General features: G+C 43.6%; 1 protein-coding gene across 5 annotated transcripts in view; it reads left to right on the top strand.

Annotated features, from left to right (window-relative positions):
- LOC106573015 (zinc finger protein aebp2) overlaps nt 1-21,213 on the top strand; it is a 50,324-nt gene that overhangs the window by 24,947 nt on the left and 4,164 nt on the right. For all 5 annotated transcript variants that reach the window (XR_006759651.1, XM_045696829.1, XM_045696827.1 and 2 more), the window contains exons 6-7: nt 2,400-2,467; nt 19,312-19,425. Coding sequence is in view for 4 of the 5 variants with exons in the window: in XM_045696829.1 (XP_045552785.1) it covers nt 2,400-2,467; nt 19,312-19,425 (182 nt within the window). In the remaining variant the exon portion in view is untranslated. The remainder of the gene's footprint in view (nt 1-2,399; nt 2,468-19,311; nt 19,426-21,213) is intronic.

The following is a 21,213-nucleotide window of genomic DNA, read 5'->3' as shown; positions in this document are numbered from 1 at the left end:
AAATATTCCATTACCGTACTTCGAAGCATGTCAACCGCTGTTTAAAATCAATTTTTATGCCATTTTTCTCGTAAAAAAGCGATAATATTCCGACCGGGAATCTGCGTTTAGGTAAACAGACGAAAGAAAACAAAGCATGGGCACGTGCCTGAGTCTCACAGTACTGTGACCAGCCACTACCCAAACGCGCTACTTTTTTTCAGCCAGAGCCTGCAAAGCCACGATTCAGCTTTTTGCCGCCTTCTGAGAGCCCATGGGAGCCGTAGGAAGTGTCACGTAACAGCAGAGATCCTCTGTAATGGATAGAGATAATCAAGAAGGGCAAGAAATTGTCAGACAGGGCACTTCCTGCATGGAATCTTCTCAGGTTTTGGCCTGCCAAATGAGTTCTGTTATACTCACAGACACCATTCAAACAGTTTTAGAAACTTTGGAGTGTTTTCTATCCAAAGCTAATAATTATATGCATATTCTAGTTTCTGGGCAGGAGTAATAATCAGATTAAATCGGGTACGTTTTTTATCCGGCCGTGAAAATACTGCCCCCTAGCCATAACAGGTTAAAATCAATTTTTATGCGGTTTTTCTCGTGAAATAGCGATAATATTCCGACCGGGAGACGTCTTTTTCGTTCAAAGACTCAAAATGTAAAATGGCCTCTTCACGTGCACGCGCACACCCGTCTCATTGTTCTCAGATCGACCACTATCCAAATGCGCTACTGTTTTTCAGCCATGGACTGCAAAGTCATCATTCAACGTTCTGGCTCCTTCTGAGAGCCTATGGGAGCCTTAGAAAGTGTCACGTTACAGCAGAGATCCTCTGTTTTCGATAAAGAGAGTGTAGAAGGCCAAGAAATGGTCAGGGAGGGCACTTCCTGTACAGAATCTTCTCAGGTTTTGGCCTGTCATGAGTTCTGTTATACTCACAGACACCATTCAAACCGTTTTAGAAACTTTAGGGTGTTTTCTATCCAAATCAAACAATTATATGCATATTCTAGTTTCTGGGCAGTAGTAATAACCAGATTAAATCTACGGAGCCTGACCAGAAGACCGCTTCTTCTGCCCCTCCTGCGGCGCCGTTGTTTTGGGTCGCGGCTGGGATCCGATCCATTGTCCTAGGTGGTGGACCAGAGGATCCTCTTTGGGAAAGTCGTATTCCTGGTCATAATGTTGGTAAGTTGACGTTGCTCATATATCCAATAGTTCCTCCCGGCTGTATGTAATAAAACTTAAGATTTCCTGGGGTAACAATGTAAGAAATAATACATAGAAAAACAAAATACTGCATAATTTCCTGAGAACGCGAAGCGAGGCGGCCATCTCTGTCAGCACCGGACAACAACATCTGCTAACCATGTGTATGTGACAAATACATTTGATTTGATTTTGAATATGGCTGAAAAAAACTTGATAAATAGATGTTTTCGTAAATTAACTTCATGACAAAAAATATGCACTATCGTTTGTTTCTACATTAGCTAACATATTCCTCTCAATTGTACATTTTTGCTTGACTCGTTATGACATTATAACTACATTCACCAGGGACGGGTGGCCCGTGTCAAATTCGTCATTGGTCATATAAAAACCTTGGGACCCAATTGCATAATGAGTGCTATAACTCCCCCTTGTGGTGGTCTGGAGCAATGAAGCCGTGACGCTGGGTACCTCTAAGTCCGCAGTGTAAGCTCGCAACTTTTAAAGGAGGAACTACTGTATATTCACATCACCAAATAATTGATTATAACACACTGTTTTGCAATGAAGGTCTACAGTAGCTTCAGCAGCACTCTGTAGGGTAGCATCATGGTGTAGGCGGAGGACAGCTAGCTTCTGTCCGCCTCTGGGTACATTGACTTCATACAAGAACTAGGAGGCTCAAGGTTCTCACCCCCTTCCATAGACTTACACAGTAATAATGACAACTTCCAGAGGACGTCCTCAAGTTTTTTTATGAGGCTAACTGCTCACTGTCTCTGTAGATTCCTGCGTCTGTTTCTAGCACCGTGGAATGGAAGCTATGTGATAAGAATTCCTTTAGCATCAGCCCTGGAATGGATACCTGAGATATTCCAAGATCTCTGGCTTCTGTCTGTCTGGATTGTGGAATGCCATGTGCTTCTTAATGTACTGTACATCACAGAAAGGGGAATGTAGAAGAGATTCCATTCCAAAATAGAACCGTTATGTCTTCACTTCACTCATTCATCCCTTTCAAACTATTAAAGACTTTCAACTTCCGTCTGTCTTTGCTCATCTTCTCCACTATGCCCCAGCTCTGCTGAATGTTATTTATCTCAGTCAACATTCTGCTCCGCCAGTGTTGTGTTTTGGTATTACTTTAATCATCTAATGACTATTACAGCATTCCTGACTCATCTTCTCCATTCACCAGGTGATAGCCAGGAGGAAAGAGGGCTCTGGGAAGGTAAAGGTGCTGCTCCACTGGACTCCAGAGGACATGTAAGTAGTATGGACTATCTTGGACACCATAATTGGCTCTGAAGGGAGTATTATGGTCTATTCAATTTGTCGTTGTGTAACCAGGATAGTTCACTTAGCAACAGCCCTGGCCTTTTTCGAGGCATCCATAAAAACATCCCATTGAATAAAGCAGAAAAATTCAAAATAAAGCAACATAAGAAATTGGTTGATGGGCAGGTGATGGTGTTTGTGTGTGTTGCTGATGCTTTTATGCATGTCTTTTCCATCCTCCTCCATACTACAACAAGTTGGCCCCTCCTCACTGGGGCTTGCTCTAAATCTGTTACACTCTTGGCTGTGCTAATATATGTCGTGGATAACGGGCCCAGACCGAGTCCTGTGTGTTTAAGTAGACCCTGCAGAACCATACGCTGCTGCCCAGTTTCTCTTCGCCTTGCAGGGCTCTAGACTAACTTTTTCCACTGGTCAACCTTATCAGTTTATGGCACAAGCAAATATTTTGGTCGCGCCAATTTTTTAGCCACTGCGCGGTGATAATGACCTGACCTGTGCCCTGTAATGTACCTGCATTCCATACAGAACCAGACTTATAATGACTAGCCGTCTTTGAAATTAGCATGCCCTTGCGGGGCTTGACATTCAGGTAAGTAAAAGTGTACATTTTTGGAGGGTGTAGTTGCCCTTTAATTCAAATTAGTGCCTAGCAAGCGACCATGTGATGACAGAGTTTGCTAAACAAATACCCCGATATTTGATACAAATATCATGATATCATTCTGCCAGGTAGGCCTACTTTTTAGTCAACATTTAATTGGGAAGGTTTTTTGGGAAAGACTTTAGAAATGTTCATTCAGGCCTCCCGGGTGGCGCAGTGGTCTAAGGCAGTGCTAGCTGTGCCACCAGAGATTCTGGGTTCATGCCCAGGCTCTGTCGCAGCCGGCCACGACCGGGAGGCCCATGGGGCGGCGCACAATTGGCCCAGCGTCGTCCGGGTTAGGGAGGGTTTGGTCGACAGGGATATCCTTGTCTCATCGCGCACTAGCGACTCCTGTGTCGGGCCGGGCGCAGTGCACGCTGACCAGGTCGCCAGGTGTACGGTGTTTTCTCCGACACATTGATGTGGCTGGCTTCCATGGGCATTGTGTCAAGAAGCAGTGCGGCTAGGTTGGGTGGTGTTTCGGAGGACGCATGGCTCTCGACCTTTGCCTCTCCCGAGTCCGTGCGGGAGTTGCAGCGATGAGACAAGACTGTAACTATTACCAATTGGATACCATGAAATTGGGGATAAAAAAATGTATTCATAAATAAAAGAAATAAAAAAGAAATGTTCATTCAAACAGTGCATGATTACTGAATTGCACATCACAAAGATTCAACCAAACTTTTTGAATGTGCTACCTGGTCTGCATACCCATTGTTGCAGACTGGTTGCTGTTTGAATAGATCTTGATAATAATACTTTTAAAAAGCTAATTGTGAACCAAAAAACTAAATGTGACCAGCTACATTTTTTTTCACTGGCACTCTAGCGACCAATAAAAAAATTTGGTGTTGCACTGCCAAGTCAAAAGGTCTCAAATGCGAGTGTTTTGGTCACAGTTTTGGTCTCTCCACTGAAAGAGAAATGGAGTCCACAATCAGTCAATGCCATCACTCAGTGGTCTGCTTGAAAATCCAGCTAGTCCCAGAACCCCAGCCGGACACCTTTTAGAGGCAAAGTTGGAATAGTCCTAAACCTCGCTCTGTAAGTCTGCCTCCTTTCCCCATGCATCCGGTTGGCTCTTGTCAGTCCAGTACAACCAAAACAAATTTAGGTTTCTGTCTTTCTCACAATCTTTCTAATAGTGACTTGTAAGTGTGGCAACCCATCCCAGCCCTGGCCAACCAATTCTAGGCCAGTACTGCTAAACTAGATTGGTGGTGCTCTGTATTGGACTGTGCTGTATTGTTAATGAGATATGTCTACTTGAACAGTGACATGGTGAACCACAGCAGGACAGGCCTGTAGCCTTGGGGAGGTGAGCTCTGTCCTCTGACTCCATCTGTGCCTCTGAGTGACTGAACCTCCATTGAAGGGACTGCTCTGCCTTCACCTTGCCTCTCTGTGTAAGGGAGCGACGCAGGAGATGAGAAGCAGGTACAGGGAGTGAAGGTTTACTAGCTGACGGACATGAAACGGAACAGTGTCTAGACAGGAACACATAACAAACACAATATGGAATAATGCAGACACAGGGAACATAACCACAGAACAGACAGATATACAGGGGGTAATCAACAAAGTGAAGAAGTCCAGGTGAGTCCAATGAGCGCAGCTGCGCGTAATGTTGGTAACAGGCGTGTATGATGACGGGTAGCCTGGTGCCCTCGAGCGCCAGGGAGGGGGAGCGGGAGCAGGTGTGACACTGAAGATTTTCACAGAGAGAGAGATGGAGAGACAGAGGCAGGGAAGAAAGTGAGAGAGATGTAGTGAGGGAACAAGAGAGCCAGATGGAGCAAGACACATGAGAGGGGGAGCTAGCAAGTGAAGGACCAGATAGATTGAGGGGGAGAGGACTAAAGGAGAAAGAGAGATGGAGAGGAGACGGAGTGGGAGGCAGCCAGAGGAGGGATGATTTAATATGAACTATTGTAACTGACAGCTTCCAATACAGTATCTACCCTTCTCCCTCCGACTCTTTCGTCTGATTCATCTGGAAATAGATGGAGAGAGATCAAGAGAGAGAGATGGAATAGAGGGTGAGAGAGATGGAGAGAGAAATTACAGATGGATAGAGGTCAGGGACCTAGGAAAGGGACCTAGGTCCCAATTCACTCTGACTGTGCAGGAGAGTCAGTGACACTACATTGAGTCATACATTCTCTGAGCAGCAGAGCAGTACTGTAATAGTGCTGTGGCATTTGGCATTATTAATTATCACTGTCTATCAGTCTATCTGTAGAGGAGAGTTGAGGGGGAGGAGATATCACTTACTGAGACTTTTACTGATGGGGTAGAAGTGAGAGAGGGTGGCCATATTTATATCGGCATAATCTTCAGTCCATTCTGGGAGTGTGAGTGGATCTATTACTGAACTGTAGTAATGTACCCTCACTGGATCTGTAGGGGACGGTGTTAATGTGTTTGTGTTTGTGTCACTTTCAGGGAAAAGTTTGACTTCATGTTTGTTTCAAATCAAATTTTATTTTATTAGTCACTTGCGTCGAATTCACCTTACAGTGAAATGCTTACTTACGAGCCCCTAACCAACAATGCAGGAAAAAAAACAGATATGAATAAGAAATAAAAGTAACAAGTAATTAAAGAGGAGCTGTAAAATAACAATAGTGAGACTATATACAGGGGGGTACCGGTACAGAGTCAATGTGCGGGGGCACCGGTTAGTTGAGGTAATATGTACACGAAGGTAGAGTTATTAGTGACTATGCATAGATGATAACAGAGAGTAACAGCGGTGTAAAAGAGGGTGTGGGGGGGGGGGGGGGCAAATAGTCTGGGTAGCCATTTGATCAGGAGTCTTATGGCTTGGGGTTAGAAGCTATTTAGAAGCCTCTTGGACCTAGACTTGGTGCTCCGGTACTGCATGCCGTGCGGCAGCAGAGAGAACAGTGACTAGGGTGGCTTGAGTCTTTGACAATTTTTAGGGCCTTCCTCTGACACCGCATGGTATAGAGGTCCTGGATGGCAGGAAGCTTGGCCCCAGTGATGTACTGGGTCGTTCGCACTGCGGTCGAAGGCCAAGAAGTTGCCATACAAGGAAGTGATGCAACCAGTCAGGATGCTCTTGATGGTGCAGCTGTAGAAGCTTTTGAGGATCTGAGGACCCATGACAAATCTTTTCAGTCTCCTGAGAATAGGTTTTGTAGTGCCCTCTTCACGACTGTCTTGGTGTGTTTGGACCATTCTTTGTTGGTGATGTGGACACAAAGGAACTTGAAGCTCTCAACCTGCTCCACTACAGCCCCGTCGATGAGAACGGGGGCGTGCTCGGTCCTCCTTTTCCTGTAGTCCACAATCATCTCCTTAGTCTTGGTTACGTTGAGGGATAGGTTGTTATTCTGGCACCACCCGGCCAGGTCTCTGACCTCCACCCTGAAGACTGTCTCGTCGTTGTCGGTGATCAGGCCTACCACTGTTGTGTCATCTGCAAACTTAATGATGGTGTTGGAGTCGTCCCTGGCCATGCAGTCATGGGTGAACAGGGACTACCCCTGGGGGGCTCCAGTGTTGAGGATCAGCGTGGAAGATGTGTTGCTACCTACCCTCACCACCTGGGGGCGGTCCGTCAGGAAGTCCAGGATCCAGTTGCAGATGGAGGTGTTTAGTCCCAGGATTCTTAGCTTAGTGATGAGCTTTGAGGGTACTATGGTGTTGAACGCTGAGCTGTAGTCAATGAATAGTATTCTCACATAGGTGTTCCTTTTGTCCAGGTGGGAAAGGGCAGTGTGGAGTGCAATAGAGATTGCATCATCTGTGGACCTGTTTGGACGGTATGCAAATTGGAGTGGGTCTAAGGTTTCTGGGATAATGGTGTTGATGTGAGCCATTACCAGCCTTTCAAAGCACTTCATGGCTACGGACGACTGTAGTCATTTAGGCAGGTTGCCTTCGTGTTCATGGGCACAGGGACTATGGTGGTCTGCTTGAAACATGTTGGTATTACAGACTCAATCAGGGACATGTTGAAAATGTCAGTGAAGACACTTGCCAGTTGGTCAACACATGCCCGGAGCACACGTCCTGGTAATCCGTCTGGCCCCGCAGCCTTGTGAATGTTGACCTGTTTAAAGGTCTTACTCACGTCGGCTTTGGAGAGCGTGATCACACAGTCGTCCGGAACAGCTGATGCTCTCATGCATGCCTCAGTGTTGCTTGCCTCGAAGCGAGCATAAAAGTGATTTAGCTTGTCTTGTAGGCTCGTGTCACTGGGCAGCTCGCGGCTGTGCTTTCCTTTTGTAGTCTGTAATAGTTTGCAAGCCCTGCCACACAAGACGAGCGTCGGAGCCGGTGTAGTACGATTCTATCTTAGCCCTGTATTGACGCTTTGCCTGTTTGATAGTTCGTCCGAGGACATAGCAGGATTTTTTTAAGCTTCCGGGTTAGAGTCCCGCACCTTGAAAGCGGTAGCTCTACTCTTTAGCTCAGTGCGAATATTGCCTGTAATCCATGGCTTCTGGTTGGGGTATGTACATACAGTCACTGTGGGGACGACGTCCTCGATACACTTATTGATAAAGCCAGTGACTGGTGTGTTGCCATCGGAAAAATCCCGGAACATGTTCCAGTCTTTATCCTCTATGGCCTACTCAACAGCCAGTGTAATCCCGTGGCGCGATATTCAAATACCTTAGAAATGCTATTACTTCAATTTCTCAAACATATGACTATTTTACACCATTTTAAAGACAAGACTCTCGTTAATCTAACCACATTGTCCGATTTCAAAAAGGCTTTACAACGAAAGCAAAACATTAGATTATGTCAGCAGAGTACCCAGCCAGAAGTAATCAGACACCCATTTTTCAAGCTAGCATATAATGTCACATAAACCCAAACCACAGCTAAATGCAGCACTAATTACAAATATGCACAAACCGCCCCCCCTCGTTTTACCGGAGTGTGCTGTTCTATCTTGCCGGTGCAGCGTATATCCCGCTAGCTGAATATCCATGTCATCATTCAGCCACGATTCCGTGAAACATAAGATATAACAGTTTTTTATGTCCCGTTGGCAGGATATTCGTGATCATACCTTGTCATTTATTGTCCAATGATTGCACTTTGGCGAGTAATATTGACTTTAACGGCAGCTTTCCCACTCGCCTTCTGCGGATCCTTACGAGGCATCCCACTCTGTGTCCTCTGTACCTGCGTCTCTTCCTCTTGCAAATAACTGGGATGTTGGCCTTGTCGGGTGTTCGGAGAATGTCCTGTGCGTCCTGCTTGTTGAAGAAAAAATCTTTGTCTAATCCAAGGTGAGTGATCGCTGTCCTGATATCCAGAAGCTCTTTTTTTGCCGTAAGATAAGATAAGGTTGCAGAAACATTGTGTACAAAATAAGTTACAAATAATGAGAGAAAAAAAACACATAATAGCACAATTGGTTGTGCGCCCGTAAAACTGCTGCCATTTCTTCCAGCGCCATCTTACATTTTACCACACGTGGACTCCAATCAAGTTGTAGAAACATCTCAAGGATGATCAATGGAAACTTAATTTTGGTATTGGTGGTTTTTTATTTGTAAAACATTTGTAAAAATGTCTAAAAACCTGTTTTTCACTTCATTATTATGGGGTATTGTGTGTAGATTGATGAGGAAAGAAATCTATTGAATCAATTTTAGAATAAGGCTGTAACGTAACAAAATGTTGAAAAAGTCAAGGGCTCTGAATGCACTGTTCTTTGTATCCCTCATTTACTCAAGTGTTTCCTTTATTTTAGGAGTTACCTGTAAAATTTGTGGAGAGGTATCGCTTTAGTCACAACAAAATGGAATATGATGTTGAGGATAAAGGTAGCAATGACACAATTTTATGTGTACAACATCTAAAGACCTTTACCGTTATTTAAAGGGCGTATTTGGGTGTTTTTGAAGCCTTTGTTCATGTTTTTTCAGGCCCCCATATTACACAATAAGGATGAATAATTGATTTGCTTTGGGTATGTTCTCGGAAACAAGTGAAATAACAAAAAAGGTGTGTGGACCTTTCTATGACATTCCATTCACATCAAACATAGAGATTTGGTTGTAAAAAATAAATTATCCTTTAAAATCCTGGATGGGCATCACCCAGGAGAGCTGGGGGGGGGCAACATTTCAGGGAGGCTAGCATGTCACAGAAATGGGTCCTCTGTCTCCAAGATCTCACGTCGAGCTATGTACGATTGATTCACTTAGTATGAAGCTAGTTGTGTATTATTTGTCTTCAGGAACTGTCCAACTGGCAACAGCTCTGGTGGACATTCCCCACCTTTGTTTTTACACTGCTGCTACTCACTGTTTATTATCTATGCATAGTCACTTTACCCCTACTTACATGTACAAATGACCTCAACTGACCTGTACCCCCGTACATTGACTCAGTGCCAGTAACCCCTGTATACAGTGAGGGAAAAAAGTATTTGATCCCCTGCTGATTTTGTACGTTTTCCCACTGACAAAGAAATTATCAGTCTATCATTTTAATGGTAGGTTTATTTGAACAGTGAGAGACAGAATAACAACAACAAAATCCAGAAAAACGCATGTCAAAAATGTTAGAAATTTGTTTGCATTTTAATGAGGGAAACAAGTATTTGACCCCCTCTCAATCAGAAAGATTTCTGGCTCCCAGGTGTCTTTTATACAGGTAACGAGCTGAGATTAGGAGCACACTCTTAAAGGGAGTGCTCCTAATCTTAGTTTGTTACCTGTATAAAAGACACCTGTCCACAGAAGCAATCAATCAATCAGATTCCAAACTCTCCACCATGGCCAAGACCAAAGAGCTCTCCAAGGATGTCAGGGACAAGATTGTAGACCTACACAAGGCTGGAATGGGCTACAAGACCATCGCCAAGCAGCTTGGGTGAGAAGGTGACAACAGTTGGTGCGAATATTCGCAAATGGAAGAAACACAAAATAACTGTCAATCTCCCTTGGCCTGGGGCTCCATGCAAGATCTCACCTCATGGAGTTGCAATGATCATGAGAACAGTGAGGAATCAGCCCAGAACTACACGGGAGGATCTTGTCAATGATCTCAAGGCAGCTGGGACCATTGTCACCAAGAAAACAATTGTTAACACACTACGCCGTGAAGGACTGAAATCCTGCAGCGCCCACAAGGTCCCCCTGCTCAAGAAAGCACATATACATGCCTGTCTGAAGTTGTCCTCTGAATCAGTCAGATGTTCATTGGCAAACTGGGCGAAAGTGTTGTGGTCAGATGAGACCAAAATGGCGCTCTTTGGCATCAACTCAACTCGCCGTGTTTGGAGGAGGAGGAATGCTGCCTATGACACCAAGAATACCATCCTAACTGTCAAACATGGAGGTGGAAACATTATGCTTTGGGGGTGTTTTTCTGCTAAGGGGACAGGACAACTTCACCGCATCAAAGGGACGATGGACGGGGCCTAGTACCGTCAAATCTTGGGTTAGAAACCTCGTTCCCTCAGCCAGGGCATTGAAAATGGGTCGTGGATGGGTATTCCAGCATGACAATGACCCAAAAAATACGGCCAAGGCAACAAAGGAGTGGCTCAAGAAGAAGCACATTAACCTCTCTAGGGTAGGTGGCACCAAATCGTCCCACCTACGTAACAGCCAGTGCAATCCTGAGTGCAGTGCAAGCGTTATTCAAAAACCTCAAAAATGCTAAAACTTCAATTTTTCAAACATATGACTATTTTACCCCATTTTAAAGACAAGACTTTCGTTAATCTAACCACACTGTCCGATTTCAAAAAGGCTTTACAACGAAAGCAAAACATTAGATTATGTCAGCAGAGTACCCAGCCAGAAATAATCAGACACCCATTTTTCAAGCTAGCATATAATGTCACATAAACCCAAACCACAGCTAAATGCAGCACTAACCTTTGATGATCTTCATCAGATGACAACCCTAGGACATTATGTTATACAATACATGCATGTTTTGTTCAATCAAGTTCATATTTATATCAAAAAACAGCTTTTTACATTAGCATGTGACTAGCATTCCCACCGAACACTGCCGGTGAATTTACTAAATTACTCACGATAAACGTTCACAAAAAGCATAACAATTATTTTAAGAATTATAGATACAGAACTCCTCTATGCACTCGATATGTCCGATTTTAAAATAGCTTTTCGGTGAAAGCACATGTTGCAATATTCTCAGTAGATAGCCCGGCATCACAGGGCTAGCTATTTAGACACCCAGCAAATGTAGCACTCACCAAAGTCAGATTTACTATAAGAAAAATGTTATTACCTTTGCTGTTCTTCGTCAGAATGCACTCCCAGGACTTCTACTTCAATAACAAATGTTGGTTTGGTTCAAAATAATCCATAGTTATATCCAAACAGCGGCGTTTTGTTCGTGCGTTCTAGACACGATCCGAAAGGGTAAATAAGGGTGACGAGCATGGTGCAATTCGTGACAAAAAAATTCTAAATATTCCATTACCGTACTTCGAAGCATGTCAACCGCTGTTTAAAATCAATTTTTATGCCATTTTCCTCATAAAAAAGCGATAATATTCCGACCGGGAATCTGCGTTTAGGTAAACAGACGAAAGAAAATAAAGCATTTGGTCGACTCGGGCACGCGCCTAAGCCCATAGTACTCTGATCGGCCACTTGCCAAAAGCGATAATGTGTTTCAGCCATAGGCTGCCTCGATATCGTTCAGCTTTTTCCCGGGCTCTGAGAGCCTATGGGAGCCGTAGGAAGTGTCACGTTAGAGCAAAGATCCTCAGTCTTCAATAAAAAGAGCCAAGATGAAACACAACTTCTCAGACAGGCCACTTCCTGCGTGGAATCTTCTCAGGTTTTGGCCTGCCATTTGAGTTCTGTTATACTCACAGACACCATTCAAACAGTTTTAGAAACTTTAGGGTGTTTTCTATCCAAAGCCAATAATTATATGCATATTCTAGTTACTGGGCAGGAGTAGTAACCAGATTAAATCGGGTACGTTTTTTTATCCGGCTGTGTCAATACTGCCCCCTAGCCCTAACAGGTTAAGGTCCTGGAGTGGCCTAGCCAGTCTCCAGACCTTAATCCCATAGAGAATCTGTGGCGGGAGCTGAAGGTTCGAGTTGCCAAACGTCAGCCTCGAAACCTTAATGACTTGGAGAAGATCTGCAAAGAGGAGTGGGACAAAATCCCTCCTGAGATGTGTGCAAACCTGGTGGCCAACTACAAGAAACGTCTGACCTCTGATTGCCAACAAGGGTTTTGTCACCAAGTCATGTTTTGCAGAGGGGTCAAGTACTTATTTCCCTCATTAAAATGCAAATAATTTTATAACATTTTTGACATGCGTTTTTCTGGATTTTTTTGTTGTTATTCTGTCTCTCACTATTCAAATAAACCTACCATTAAAATTATAGACTGATCATTTCTTTGTCAGTTTGCAAATGTACAAAATCAGCAGGGGATCAAATACTTTTTTCCCTCACTGTAGATCCTCGTTATTGTAAGGGAAGACCCCCATGAAATGGACAAAAAAGAATGCGAACATATTGGCACCGCACGAATCATACACCCTAATGCCAATACCACCTAATGCCAAACTTATCACCCCCTTAAAAAAGTGCTTTCTGGACCGTTTTTCGTGGAAAAAAATATTTTTTTTATCAATTACACATGTATAAGAGCTGTATGAACATACTTTTGACATATTTTATTGACGTAATTTTTTGGGTTGTTTTTGCTTGTGCATAAGGCATATGTTTTGTGCATTTGGAATATGATTTCATAGGAAGTCAAAAGTGACATAAGTTTTTCTTTTTTTTGCCAAATGCCATTAGAAATGTCCAAATGAAATGTCCAATAATTTTTTTGTCAATTGTACATGTATGAAAGTATTGAATGTGCCAAATCAGATGTCCATTTGCCATGTACGATCATAGGAAGTCTGTTTCCAAACCCAAAAGTCAGTGAACCATGTCCAAATGTCATTTATACTGCCCAAATGATATATAGCCTTATGTTAAGCCATGAATCAACCTAGATGGTCTATTTGTCATGTATGTTGAGGGAGAAGTGGGACTCTGTTGTTTTTTAACGATTTTTTGAAAAACGTCCAAAATGACCATTATCATCACGAATTTGACATGCTCAAAAATACTGCAGAAATGCAAAATTGACTGGCCCGATCAACTCAGGATGGCCGGGCAGTGACTGTGGTTCCTCTCCATCGCTCGTTGTGGTGTTTTCATCATGTCCATTTGGTGATGTTTTTCACTATTGAATCATATTGCAAATGTACAATATGTTGCAATTTGTTGCAATATTTTTCAATGGGCATTTACCATCACAAATTTGACATGCTCAAAAATACTGCTGAAATGCGTAATTGACTGGCACGATGAACTCGGGATGGCCGGGCAGTGACTCTGGGACCTTCTAGAGCCACATAACTCACCGTGCACTATCGACTTGAGCTCTAGAACAGGTTTCTAACGTTTCAGAGCTCTAGGTCTGATGCTTCTTTGATCGTTCGAACGAAGGTAACTATTGCAGGCACTGTATGTCTCTAAGCCCCACACTGTGTCACTATGTCCTAGCTGTGTGTGTGTGTGTGTTAGTTTTTTTTGCAAATCTGTTGGGATAAATGACTGATTTACAGTTCATGAGGGTTACCTAGTCTCACACATGAAGTTTTGGAAAGATGTGACTTTTTTAACCCTTCAAAACAGCTACTGTGACCTATATTTAAGGCACTTCCGGTTGGCACAGGAAGCTTAGAATCGACACTCATTGGGGTAGGCTTTCACAGAATCCTGAGTTTTACGTCTTTACGTTAAGAATTGTCTGATTTACACAGGGTTGAATTGAGTGATTTTCACAATCTGCAGGTTGGTTATATCAAAACACCTTTAGGGTGTTTTTAACAACTTCCGGTTGCTCCAGGAAGCTTAGAATCGACACAGATAGACCTCACAGTAGCCTGATGGATTGTTATCGAAGACCGGTTCATAAGGCATTCATAACCCACATAGGCTTCAGGTTGAATTAAGGGGAATAGGCAATGTATTCCTATGGGGAGAGAAGTCATTGCAAACTGTTTGATGTAAACACCTTCTTTTAACCTGTTATGGCTAGGGGGCAGTATTTTCACGGCCGGATAAAAAACGTACCCGATTTAATCTGATTATTACTCCTGCCCAGAAACTAGAATATGCATATAATTATTAGCTTTGGATAGAAAACACTCCAAAGTTTCTAAAACTGTTTGAATGGTGTCTGTGAGTATAACAGAACTCATTTGGCAGGCCAAAACCTGAGAAGATTCCAAACAGGAAGTGCACTCTCTGACCATTTCTTGGCCTTCTTGATCATCTCTATCCAAAACAGGGGATCTCTGCTGTAACGTGACATTTTCTAACGCTCCCATAGTCTCTCAGAAGGCGCCAGAACGTTGAATGATGACTTTGCAGGCCATTGCTGAAACAGTAGCGCATTTGGATAGTGGTCGATCTGAGAACAATGAGACTGGAGCGCGCGTGCACGAGACGACTCCATGTTTTTATTTTCAGTCTTTGAACGAAAACAGGGTTTCCCGGTCGGAATATTATCGCTTTTTTACGAAAAAATCGCATAAAAATTGATTTTAAACAGCGTTTGACATGCTTCGAAGTACGGTAATGGAATATTTTTTTTAAATTTGTCACGAAACGCGCCGGGCGCGTCACCCTTCTTTACCCTTCGGATAGTGTCTTGAACGCACAACAAAACGCCGCTATTTGGATATAACTATGGATTATTTGGAACCAAAACAACATTGGGTGTTGAAGTAGAAGTCCTGGGAGTGCATTCTGATGAAGAACAGCAAAGGTAATCCAATTTTTCTTATAGTAAATCTGAGTTTGGTGAGTGCCAAACTTGGTGGGTGTCAAAATAGCTAGCCATGATGGCCGGGCATTCTACTCAGAATATTGCAAAATGTGCTTTCACCAAAAATCTATTTTAAAATCGGACACCACGATTGCATAAAGGAGTTCTGTATCTATAATTCTTAAAATAATTGTTATGTTTTTTGTCAACGTTTATCGTGAGTTATTTAGTAAATTCACCGGAAGTTTTTGGTGGGTATGCTAGTTCTGAACAAAACATGCTAATGTGAAAAGCTGGTTTTTGATATAAATATGAACTTGATTGAACAAAACATGCATGTATTGTATAACATAATGTCCTAGGAGTGTCATCTGATGAATCAAATCAAATCAAATGTATTTATATAGCCCTTCGTACATCACCTGATATCTCAAAGTGCTGTACAGAAACCCAGCCTAAAACCCCAAACAGCAAGCAATGCATGTGAAAGAAGCACGGTGGCTAGGAAAAACTCCCTATGAAAAACTCCCTAGAAAGGCCAAAAACCTAGGAAGAAACCTAGAGAGAAACCAGGCTATGAGGGGTGGCCAGTCCTCTTCTGGCTGTGCCGGGTGGATATTATAACAGAACATGGTCAAGATGTTAAAATGTTCATAAATGACCAGCATGGTCAAATAATAATAATCATAGTAGTTGTCGAGGGTGCAACAAGCACGTCCGGTGAACAGGTCAGGTTTCCATAGCCGCAGGCAGAACAGTTGAAACTGGAGCAGCAGCACGGCCAGGTGGACTGGGGACAGCAAGGAGTCATCATGCCAGGTAGTCCTGAGGCATGGTCCTAGGGCTCAGGTCCTCCGAGAGAAAGAGGGAATTAGAGAGAAGATCATCAATGGTTAGTGCTGCATTTAGCTGTGGTTTTGGTTTTTGTGACATATATGCTAGCTTGAAAAATGGGTGTGTGATTATTTCTGGCTGGGTACTCTCCTAACATGATCTAATGTTTTGCTTTTGTTGTAAAGCCTTTTTGAAATCGGACAATGTGGTTAGATAAAGGAGAGTCTTGTCTTTAAAATGGTGTAAAATAGTCATATGTTTGAAAAATTGAAGTTTTTGCATTTTTGAGGTATTTGTAATTCGTGCCACGCTATACCATTGGATATTGGTGAGGCGTTCCGCTAACGGAACATCTGTCCCTAACAGGTTAAATAAGCATGCCCCATTAAAAATAAATCTGAACTAAGAACAGATATAGCCCTTGGTTCACTCCAGACGTGACTGCCCTTGACCAGCACAAAAACATCCTGTGGTATACTGCATTAGCATTGAATAGCCCCTGTGATATGCAACTTTTCAGGGAAGTTAGGAACCAATATACACAGGCAGTTATGAAAGAAAAAGCTAGCTTCTTCAAGCAGAAATTTGCCTCTTGTAACACAAACTCCAAAAAGTTCTGCGACACTGTAAAGTCCATGGAGAATAAGAGCACCTCCTGCCAGGCTAGGAAACACTGTCACCACCGATAAATCTACGATAATCGAGAATTTCATTTCAATAAGCATTTTTCTACGGTTGGCCATGCTTTCCACCTGGCTTCCCCTACTCCGGTCAACAGCTCTGCACCCCCCACAGCAACTTGCCCAAGCCTCCCCCATTTCTCCTTCACCCAAATCCAGATAGCTGATGTTCTGAAAGAGCTACAAAATCTGGACAACTACAAATCAGCTCGGCAAGACAACCTGGACCCTCTCTTTCTAAAATTATCCGCTGAAATTGTTGCAACCTCTATTACTAGCCTGTTCAACCTCTTTCGTATCGTCTGAGATCCCTAAAGATTGGAATGCTGCCACGGTCATCCCCCTCTTCAAAGCGGGAGACACTCTAGACCTAAACCGTTACAGATCTATATCCGTCCTGCCCTGCCTTTCTAAAGTCTTTGAAAGCCAAGTTAACAAACAGATCACCGACAACTTTGAATCCCACCGTACCTTCTCCGCTTTAGGGTTAGGGTTACAATCTGTTTTCCGAGCTGGTCATGCCACGCTCAAGGTACTAAACGATATCATAACCGCCATCAATAAAAGACAATACTGTGCAGCCGTCTTCAGCGACCTGGCCAACACTTTTGACTCTGTCAATCACCGCATTCTTATCGGCAGACTCAACAGCCTTGGTTTCTCAAATCACTGCCTCGCCTGGTTCACTAACTACTTCTCAGATAGAGTTCAGTTTGTCAAATCGGAGGGTCTGTTGTCCGGACCTCTGGCAGTCTCTATGGGGGTGCCACAGGGTTCAATTCTCGGGCCGACACATTTCTCTGTATACATCAATGATGTTGCTCTTACTGTTGGTGATTCTCTGATCCACCTCTATGCAGACGACACCGTTTTGTATAATTCTGGCCCTCCTTTGGACACTGTGTTAACAAATCTCCAGACGAGCTTCAATGCCATAAAACACTCCTTCCGTGGTCTCCAACTGCTCATAAATGCAAGTAAAACTAAATGCATGCTCTTCAACCGATCGCTGCCCGCACCCATCCGCCTGTCTAGCATCACTACTCTGGACGGTTCTGACTTAGAATATGTGGACAACTACTAATACCTAGGTGTCTGGTTAGACTGTAAACTATCCTTCCAGACTCAGATTAAGCTTCTCCAATCCAAAATATAATCTAGAATCAGCTTCCTATTTCGCAACAAAGCGTCCTTCACTCATGCTGCCAAACATACCCACGTAAAACTGACTATCCTACCGATACTTGACTTTGGCAATGTCATTTACAAAATAGCCTCCAACACTCTACTCAGCAAATTGGATGCAGTCCATCACAGTGCAATCAGTTTTGTCACCAAAGCCCCATATACTACCCTCCACTGCGACCTGTATGCTCTCGCTGGCTGGCCCTCGCTTCATATTCGTCGCCAAACCCACTGGTTCCAGGTCGTCTATAAGTCTTTGCTAGGTAAAGCCCCGGCTTATCTCAGAACACTGGTTACCACAGCAGCACCCACCCGTAGCACACGCTCCAGCAGGTATATTTCACTGACCATCCCCAAAGCCAACTCCTCCTTTTGCCGCCTTTGCTTCCAATTCTCTGCTGCCAATGACTGGAACGAATTGCAAAAATCACTGAAGCTGGAGTCTTATATCTCCCTCACTAACTATAAGCATCAGCTGTCAGAGCAGCTTACTGATCATTGCCCCTGTACACAGCCCATCTGTAAATAGCCCACCCAACTACCTCATCCCCATGTTGTTATTTATTTGTTCTCCTTTGCACCCCAGTATCTCTACTTGCACATTAATCTTCTGCACATCTATCACTCCAGTGTTTAATTGCTAAATTGTAATTATAGCCTAAATCCCTTATCTTACTACATTTGCACACACTGTATATAGATTTTTCTATTGTGTTATTGACTGTACGTTTGTTTATCCCATGTGTAACTCTGTGTTGTTTGTGTCACACTGCTTTGCTTTATCTTGGCCAGGTCGCAGTTGTAAATGATAACTTTTTCTCAATTGGCCTGCCTGGTTAAATAAAGGTAAAATAAAAATATATAAACTCCAGTCATACTTTATCAAAAGCCTTTTCAAAGTCGGCTATGAATACCAGGCATGATTTCCCAGATGTTTCATAGTGTTCTAATGTTTCCAGTACTTGTCTTATATTATCTCCAATCTATCGTCCATGTAAAAAAAAAAAAAAAAATGTCTCATTAGGATGAATAATATCCGTTAATACCTTTTAAATTCTATGCATTTTGCTAGATTTTTTTAATCACAACACTGAAATGTAAGATGCCTCTAATTTTTTAAAAGGACTGGATCTTTATATTTCCCACTTGTATCCTGTTTCAGTAATAATTAAATCCGATCTTGTTGAGTGTCAGATAATCTACCATTGATATAGGAGTGGTTAAAACATGTAATAACGGTCCTCTGAATATATCATAAAAGGTTTGGTATACCTCCACTGGTATGCCATCCAGTCCTGGAGTTTTCCCAGACTTAAAGGCTTTAATTGCATCAAGAAGTTCCTCCTCTGTAATTTAGCCTTCACAAGTCTTTCTGTACAGCTATTAATTTGACATTATTTATAGAAAGAAAATCCATACAATTATCTTCGGTTAGTGGAGATCCCCCATCGTCTCTTGCCAACTCTCCCTTCCCCTCTGCTCTGCCGTCTTTTTCCTCCTCCTCTTCCCTGCTTACCATCTATCACCCCTTCTCTCCTTCTCCCCTCTCTCTTTTTTTCTCCGACCACATGTTCTAACCACATGTTCTGTGTCTCTCTCCCTCTGTGTTTGTGTGTCGTCCTGCAGCCTGCCTGATGTGTGGGTGAACGAGACGGAGCGTTCTCAGCTGAAGACTAAAGTGGTTCACTTATCCCAGCTACCACAGGACACCGCTATGCTACTAGACCCCAACATCTACAGGTGTGTGTGTGTGTGTGTGTGTGTGTGTGTGTGTGTGTGTGTGTGTGTGTGTGTGTGTGTGTGTGTGTGTGTGTGTGTGTGTGTGTGTGTGTGTGTGTGTGTGTGTGTGTGTGTGTGTTGATCAATAAGTTGTGATCAGAATCAAATCTGGATGCCCCCAAAATAAAGTACACTACATGGCCAAAAGCATGTGGACTCCCCTCCAATTGAGTGGATTCGGCTAATTTAGCCACACCCGTTGCTGACAGGTGTATAAAATCGAACACACAGCCTTTCAATCGCCATAGACAAACATTGGCAGTAGAATGGCCCATACGTAAGAGCTCAGTGACTTTCAACGGGGCACCGTCATAGGATGCCACTTTCCAACAAGTCAGTTCGTCAAATCTCTGCCCTGCTAGAGCTGCTCCGGTCAACTGTAAGGGCTGTTACTGTGAAGTGGAAACATCTAAGAGCAACAATGGCTCAGCCGCAAAGTGGTAGGCCACACCATCTCACAGAACGGGACCGAGAGGGCTGAAGCGCATAGCACCTAAAAATCGTCTGTCCTCAGTTGCAACACTCACTACAGAGTTCCAAACTGCCTCTGGAAGCAACGTCAGCACAAGAACTGTTCGTCGGGAGCATCATGGAAATGGTTAAAAGCCTAAGATCACCATGTGCAATGCCAAGCGTCAGCTGGAGTGGTGTAAAGCTCGGCGCCATTGGACTCTGGAGCAGTGGAAACGCATTTTCTGGATTCATGAACTACGCTTCACTATCTGGGGAAGGCCTTTTCCTGTTTCAGCCCGTGAAGGCTGCTGAGGGGAGGATGGCTCATAATGGCTGGAATGGAGTGGTATCAACCACATGGAAACCACATCTTTGATTTGTTTGATACCATTCCATTTACTCCATTCAGGTCATTATTATGAGCCGTCCTCCGCTCAGTAGCCTCCACTGGTTTCAGTATGACAATGCCCCCGTGCACATAGGTCCATACAGAAATGTTTTTTTCGAGATCGGTGTGGAAGAACTTGACTGGCCTCCCCAGAGCCCTGACCTCAACCCCATAGAACACATTTGGGATGAATTGGAACGCCGACTGCCAGCCAGGCCTAATCTCCCAACATCAGTGCCCGACCTCACTAATACTTGTGTGGCTGAATGGAAGCAAGTCCCTGCAGCAATATTCCATCATCTAGTGGAAAGCCTTACCAGAAAAGTGGAGGCTGTTATAGCAGCAGTGGGGGGGATCAACTCCATATTAATGCACAGGATTCTGGAATGAGATGTTCAACGAGCATACTACTTTTGGCCATGTAGTGTCTTAATACCATAAGCTCTGAGTGGCAATAGAAAGGCCCCTGTCCTGTGCCATCTCTCTGCACATTACTGCTACCCACCAGGTGGCGCCAACCCTTGACTTCCCCTCTAGAAAACCAGGTCGCGAAGAAACACTGAGCCTCTTCACATTCACACCACTCACCAACAACAAAATTATGTCAAGCCCAAAAAAGAGAAGTGGTTATGCTGCCATTTCCGTGCTGCCACTGCCATTTCCCATGTGAGATGTGTGTTCTCTGTGTATGTGAAGAGGCAGGTATCCTATGCTCATAAATGCTGTCCCAGCTTTCTCCAATGCTATTGGCTGCAGTTAAAGCTGGAGAGGAATATGAGGTGAGGTATAAGCACACTGCCATTAGGACTAAGGGCAAGGTTCACCATGATAATGCATGGTCAAGTGGCTTTGGCTAAGACCTGAATGCACTATAGCCCACTCAGAGTGACCAGGCTAGCAGCTTGAAT

Source organism: Salmo salar, chromosome ssa16 (genome assembly GCF_905237065.1).
Source record: "Salmo salar chromosome ssa16, Ssal_v3.1, whole genome shotgun sequence".
Lineage (NCBI taxonomy): Eukaryota > Metazoa > Chordata > Actinopteri > Salmoniformes > Salmonidae > Salmo > Salmo salar.
This window is presented reverse-complemented; position numbering and strand designations above follow the sequence as displayed.